This window comes from Engraulis encrasicolus, chromosome 5 (genome assembly GCF_034702125.1).
Source record: "Engraulis encrasicolus isolate BLACKSEA-1 chromosome 5, IST_EnEncr_1.0, whole genome shotgun sequence".
NCBI lineage: Eukaryota > Metazoa > Chordata > Actinopteri > Clupeiformes > Engraulidae > Engraulis > Engraulis encrasicolus.
In genome coordinates this window covers 4,455,145-4,462,799 of record NC_085861.1, presented here as the reverse complement: position 1 = coordinate 4,462,799, position 7,655 = coordinate 4,455,145, and the positions used below count along the sequence as shown (strand labels likewise).

General features: G+C 41.5%; 1 protein-coding gene across 1 annotated transcript in view; it reads right to left on the bottom strand.

The window, feature by feature from the left end:
* Window positions 1-3,668: 3,668 nt before the first annotated feature.
* Window positions 3,669-7,655, bottom strand: part of zgc:113232 (uncharacterized protein LOC541546 homolog) — a 33,323-nt gene continuing 29,336 nt past the window's right edge. The window contains exons 24-26 of the mRNA XM_063198426.1: window positions 6,638-6,728; window positions 5,999-6,076; window positions 3,669-5,003 (exon numbers count right to left, since the gene is read on the bottom strand). Of these exons, the coding sequence (XP_063054496.1) occupies window positions 4,798-5,003; window positions 5,999-6,076; window positions 6,638-6,728 (375 nt within the window). The 3' untranslated portion in view covers window positions 3,669-4,797. The remainder of the gene's footprint in view (window positions 5,004-5,998; window positions 6,077-6,637; window positions 6,729-7,655) is intronic.

Here is a 7,655-nt window from a genome sequence, read left to right as displayed (position 1 = left end):
GCTTGATGTGTTTAATGACTTAAGCTAAGCTTACACATGGGGAATTCCCAAAACCACTTCACACACCAAGCACTTTCACTTTCACATGGCCATGCCTTGTTATTGAAACCCAATGACCCACACCTCTTCTAGGAAAGCACCTGAAAAATGCCTTACCGTATCTCTGACTTGTAATAGCAATAAGCATTAATCTTAAGGATGCGATGGCCGCATGCCATTTTGGTATACTCTGAATACATTTAGCGAGTGCTGACATGCTTGAGTACAACGATTATGAAAAATTTCTTTTCACAGCCTTTAGTTCTCAAGTCTCCGAGACCCAGGCAGAGTACCCTTGCCCAGAGGGGGCTGTGCATTATGACGTGGCAGCTGGAGTTGACAACATTAACCAGACACAATGCGAACAACTATGGTCCATGAAAACAACGGTAAGATGCACACATTGTGTCATATGCATGCTACTATTCTATTCTATTCTATTCTTATTCTATTCTATTCTATTCTATATAGTTGTAAATTGTGAGTCTAACATATACTGTACTGAATGTGGTCCTTCGATACCCAGACCATTGCCGTCTACTCAGCTAGGGAGGAGGATTGCCATGAGCCATGCGTTACGGTGCAACCTGGAAACATCCGTCTGCGCACTTGTGTGAATGTCACCCTGTCCATCCAATGCCGGCGCTCTGGGGTATGTAAATGCATTGCAGAATACAACACAGAACATGGACTAGAACTGCACAGTTTGGACAGTTTGGAGCAGAGAATAGGCTAGGATCTAATGCATGCAATGTCTCCTATAATCACACGTATTTCACACAGACTTATGCAGAGTATAGGCCAAAATGTCTTTAAACCACATATGCATGAGCAGTCACGGGTAAGCGGTTAGGGTGTCAGACTTGTTGCCCAAAGGTTGCTGGTTCGGCTCCCGACCCGCCAGGTTGGTGGGGGGAGTAATTAGCCAGTACTCTCCATGACTGAGGTACCCTGAGCATGGTACTGTCCCGCCGCACTGCTCCCTTGGGGTGCCATTGGGGGCTGCCCCCTTGCACGGGTGAGGCATAAATGCAATTTCGTTGTCTGCAGTGTGCAGTGTTCACTTGTGTGCTGTGGAGTGCTGTGTCACAATAACAATGGGAGTTGGAGTTTCCCAGATGAGCTTTCACTTTCAAGCGCTTTCACTTTGTTTTACCCAAGACACTGCACAATCTGAGGTCAAGAATGTCTGGCCTGAATGTAATATGTTGAAGGAGAGGATTGTGCACATCCCAGGAAAATCTGCAGGACAAAGGCTGACTGTAGTTTTCAAAGTGAGAAGTCTGCAAACTTGATTACTAAAGGGCCTGTGTTGTGTCATAGTATTGTAGTGCTATGGTAGTTACATTTCAATGTCTATTACAGCGTGCCACTGGAGGTACGGCGCGCATTAAGGGGTTACGATCCTAGAGATCTGACCATCGCTGATGAAGACTGTTTCAGTCGAAACACAATACATCCATGAAATAAAAGAAAACCAAAAGGATTTCAAGTGTGCATACTTCTCACTTTCAAAACTAAATCTCATGAGTGCAATGTCTCTAATGCACATATACTGTATCTGACACAAATGTTATTTTCTCTTCCTCTATTTTAACAGTATCTGGAGGAAAGCATCATTCATTTCACAGGTAAGATCCATAATGAGTTCACAGTTACAGGTAGTAGGCTACATTACAACTTACAGAGCCACATAAATAATAACACGAAAAAATGAATATACACGAATAAATAATTAATAACCCAAATACATTAAAACATAAATAATGACATATTTCCATTGTTTGCCATTTGATTCCATCGTTTTTTACCTTTGTTAATCCTAAACCAGGGAGAGTGCTCCGACGTCCCGTTGTCAATTCAACAGTCGCCACTCCACTCCAGGAGGGCACGGGGGATGGAAGCCATGGTAGGCACATATCTTAATGTACCGCACGGCATGGGCGTAATTTTGAAATTATGTTAAATCGTGCCCAACACTTTTTCCTTGCACGATTTACTTAAAGGATAACTTCAGCCAATTTCAACATGCAGCTGTAATGCTCACACTACCATGAACTTGTCAGTATCTGAGATTTTTTTTATTTTTCTTCAGCCTTTTCCGAGATCCTGGTCATTGAAATGGTGTTTGTTTACATTTCAAAAAAACATCTTGGTTTATTGCCAAAAACATCCAAAAGTTTATGCAACATCAGCAGACAACTAGCAAACAGCGATGCCCTTTGGAAGAATATTTGGAATAGGTCTATGTTAAGAACTGTTTAAATGTAAACAAAATCTACCCCATTAGAATAACTCAGATCTCCTAAAAGGCTGAGCCAAAAACTGCAGCATCACCGGGTACTGACAAGTCAAGGGTAGCGTGAGCAATACAACAGCATATTGAAATTGGCAGAAGTTCCCGTTTAACTTATGTCCCCTCCACTTTCCGAAACAAACCTACTCCCCTCACAGGACACAATATGGCCTTTGGTCTTTAGTGAGATTAAATACAAAGCATGTAAAGGGGAAAAGGGAAACAAGTATAATAGTTTAATAGTAGTGTAATAAGACAATCATCTCTGCTGGTGTTTCAGGGTTTGTGGTGGCTGTTGTCGTGGTGGCAGCACTCCTGGTCTTGGCCGCGGCAGGACTGGTGTGGAAGGCCTTGAAAACCAGGAGGACTCCATCAACTGTAGTGTAACCAGGGGGGTTGGAAAGAGAAGAAAACCTTTCTCAGGGGTGTGCAGGCCGCCATCTCTGTCCTTTGTGAAACATAGAAACTTATACAAACTCATTTCATGTTCAGCCGTTCCACTGTTTGGAGGTGGAATTGCTTCTCCTACGGAACAGAAGTGATGGGGTCCACACCTGGATCACAGCCCGTGCAGGGCGTTATCCTCCCTATCACATATATCACATATATAAAATATCAAATAAATATTAATATAAAATATGAATAATACAAAATTAGAAATATATGAATTATCGTATATTAATAAACCATGAACTATTATTTACTATACTATTATTACTATTAACTATTATTATTATTATTATCATTATCATTATCATTATCATTATTGTAGTGCGAGGCCCCCTGGACTGAAATGTTTGTCATGTTTTACTCTGTTAGACAAGAGTGCAAATGTGTGAATATGCGTTTGTGTCTGTGCAAGTGAATATGTTTCCCACTCCCTTGAGTGTTCTTGAGTGTTCTAGAATTCTGGGAGTTTGCCGGGGGAGGTGTCCGGGCGGGCGGGCGGGCAAACTTGATTTGCCGCCTCTTTTGAAGTGGCTACAGCCTGGCGCTACATTATATTATTATTATCATCATTATTATTACTATTAATTATATCATTTTATTTAGTATATATATTGAGTACTATTATTATTATTATATTGTTTTTACTGTTGACACAGTATATAGATTGTATGTATATATTGACCATTGTATATCTTTATTGTAAATCAATAAAACATGCATAATTGTATATATTTAATATTGTACATATTTACCATTTTATATTATAATAAATCAATAAAAAAAATATCTGTGCACGCCCCTGTCATTAATGCATTTGTGGTTTCAATGTTCTTTTTTCCTTTTACTTCCTTTTTTCTACCCCTTTGTTTTAAAATAAAAATCTTTTTGAAGAAAAATCCAATTGTATGGCTCATTATGGTTCATTCTGGTTGAGACAGAAATGAAAAGGTGAAAAGGAAAAAAAATGGTTTGCCAATTTGTTTTTCAAACGAACTTTAAAAACTAAACATTTGAAACTAGTCACAAGTAGATGTACTGAAAAACTGAAGGGCCACCTTGATTGGAAAAGGCAAGACAATGTTTATCTTCAAACAAGTTATCTCAGAACACACAATACATACAGAAGATGCTTTACAAAATTATTTACACATCTTTATTTTAGTGTATCCACAGCATTTGTCATGTATGACCAGAGTGAAACAGATAAAACAGACAAAATGAACATGGGTCACTGGCTGGTTACAGTATTTTGCACCATAGAAAATGTTGACTTGGATGGTCACTCCAGGCAATGTAAAAATAATTTGTGTGTGCTGCACATTGAGTCTTAACAGAGATTACTTCAGTCTTTGGTACCGCTGTGCTCCAAAAGTCTTTTTTTGTTTGTTTCTTTGTTTTTTTTCTCCTCTGGTTGGTGCAAGTGTTTCTTCAAGGGAGCCAATCCTCAGATGAGATGTTTCAGCAGCCAGTGAGCCCGTTGACATTGCCGCAATAATCGGGTTATTGCAATAAACAGGTTATTGGAGTAAACGGTTTATTGTCGTTAACATGCAGTCTGTCGGTTGCATGTGTTCCACTCAAGAATGTGACACGAAACTGAAATTCAAGGCATGTGATTGGCTACTTATCATTCTAGAATGTCAATAACCTGATAATAACCCAATTATGCTGGATACATGACACGAGAAATCAGTTTATTTGCCAAAAACCTACCTGTGCAAATCAGATTTCTCAACCGATAACAAACCGATTATTATAAACTGTTTATTCCGTTTTATATGAGCACTTGAATAAACCGGTTACTCCAAAAACCTGTTCATAAACAGTTTATTGATGTGCATATAAACGGGCTCAATGACAACTTCACAATGCAAGACTTCTGGCTGGACTCTCTGTGTTTCAAGTCTGCAGATGGACTCCAATGTTGTCCTCCCTCTTCCCCTTTCTCCCTCTCCCTCTTCCTCTCTTCCTCTTCTCCTCTTCCTCTCCTCTTCTTCCGTTGAGTTACGACGTTACATCTTGGTGCTCACCGGTCCCTTCACCAGGCCCATCTCCTTGCGCATGACGGGCGCGTGGATGCTGCAGTCTCTCGCCTCGCATATGCCCGGCACGCCTGCGCCACCATCCATGCCAGGCTGGCCCACAGGCCCGGGGAAGCCGCGGGGACCCTGGGGGCCCTCCATGCCGTCCTTGGGGACGCCTGGGTGGCCGGGCAGCCCTATGAGACACAAAGATACGGGGTGGAGAGGGGTGTGGTGGGGAGGGGTGGAAAGGGGTGTGACGAGACAAGACAAGGAAAGTCATGTTTATCACAGCAGAGTCAAGAATATATATGAAAAATGTATCTTAATGATTGTTAATATATAACAATCATTAATCATTATGTAAATGTAATCACAAAACATGGCTACACCCGTGCCCATGCATTAGACTTTAAATGTAGCACAGTGTCAGCATCGTCACTCGCTCAGACACACACGAATGACACACTAGGGCTACTGCACATTCGTAAACTCACCCTCTCACGCTCTGAAAAGAGATTACTGCATTTGGTTTGAAAAAAAACCCTGCCACTCTTGGTAAATGAACAAGAGCTCAGAATTGACAAATGGTTTCCAAGTCACATCTCTGTTTCCTGTGTGCTCAGAGCAGAGTGGCAGTTTACTAACATACCCTACAGCTCTGTCATTGGCCTTGCTAGTAGGAACTCAGTTAAAAGAAAGATTTCGATTGATTGCAGTTTTGAAATATAGCATATAGGGGCATTTAATGGGTTTAAAAGGCAACTTGGCCAGTTCAACAATGCTCACAGAGAGGTTAATTCACAACATCCAGGCTAGTTGTACCAGTCTAGGCATTATGGGACATGGATGAGGCACTTCATGGGTTTACAAGGTAACCTGGCCGACAGTGTTGCCACATGTACCAGTTTTACCTGATTGCTCTGAGTTATAATGGTCTGTTGCGGGAAGAAAAATGACACTGAAGGAAGTATTCCACTTCTTACAAGCAAAAGAGTTGAGTGGGTTCAAAATGTCCAGGTTTTTTTGTCAGACACAGGTGACAGCTCTCATTACATATCATGCATCATGAAAACAATTACTGTAGATATTATTCTCTGCAGAAAACATGAAGTCATGATAGCCAGTCTAGGTAAAGACATGGATGACAGCAAGGCTAGATTTAGACATGGATGCGGGGCGGAAGACCCACCTCGTAGCCCTTGGGGTCCGTCGTGTCCTCGGAGGCCTTTCCCGCCGTCTCCCCTGTCTCCTTTACGACCCTTTGAACCTGTCAGAGGGAACCACAACAACGCATCACACACCGCATCATAGGCAGTAATATGCAGACAACGTAGACAAAATGCAGACAAGATGTCCTTACATGTCAATTACAATCTGCCTAAATGATCAAGTACTGTACGTCCTGTGTGTCAGTATCTACATTAAAAACCTTTTAAAGGGAAAAACCACAACACAGCTCTCATCACATTCAGCATCACAGGCACTAATATGTAGACAATGCAGAAAATAGGTTCTTACATGGCAATTACAATCTACCTGAATGATCAAGTACTGTACGTCCTGTGTGTCAGTATCTATATTAAATGTTAATATTTTGCATCCCCTCACAGTGGCCCTGTTGGTGCGCTTTAGGCCCCCACTCCATTCCCCACTCCCACTTACACAAACACCTATTGACAGACATACACTATTAGTTGTGAAAGGGGGTGCACAGAAAAAAATTGTGTGACACAACCCATGTAAGGGGAGCATTGGCTAGATTCCATTGGTATAGTATGGGGGGGGCTTGTGATGGTTAAGTTTGGGGACCCCTGCTCTAAAGTCTCACCTGCGTCTCCATCCAGGCCCTTGGTTCCCTCCACCCCTACAGGTCCTCTGGCACCGCGGTCTCCCTTGGATCCCGACTTACCCGCTTTACCCTGGACAAGGGGACACGGATGAATAATATGTACAGTATCATAGTATGCATACTTAAACAACAACAACAACAACAACAACAACAACAACAACACCGCGGTCTCTCTTGGATCCGGACTTACCCGCTTTACCCTGGACAAGGGGTATGTAAAAAAACAACAACAACAACAACAACAATGCGGTCTCCCTTGGATCCGGACTTACCCGCTTTACCCTGGACAAGGGGACACGGATGAATAATATGTACAGTATGCATACTTAAACAACAACCACAACAGCAACGCTTGGATCCCGTCTTAACCACTTTACCCTGGACAGGGGATATGAATACTATGTATGCATACTTTAACAAAACAATGACAACAACAATAACAATAACAACATCAACAACAACAACATGTATTTACAGTATGTAGTACAATATCACAACTATACAGTTGACAAAAAAAACAAACAAGGATAGGATAGAAATTTGCCACAAAAGGTCATGTTTTATACAAAGACTATTGTATAAAAAGGTGATTTTAAACACCTCTGTAGTTGGACAGGTGTGTAGGATATTATCCCAGTGAAATTGTCATTCAAGTGTAATAAAGATCCCACACACTATCCATTCCTCCAGCAAGTAACTTTAATTAATGCAACGTTTTGGTCATCCGGCTTTCTTAAGGAGGGAACATACTGTAAGTCAGTGTTGTATATGGGTCTTGTCCACATTGGCACTTTACTTTACAATATGTGTGTGTGTGTGTGTTTTAGAGAGAGAGAGAGACAGAGAAAGACAACAAGAGAACAAACATGTATGTGTGTCAGATTTCATCTGAGTGTGTGCGTGTGCGTGTATGTGTGCGTGTGTGTGTGCGTGTGTGTGTATGCCCATGTATGTATGTACTGTACTAAATGTGGTGTGTGCCACTCACAGGCTTGCC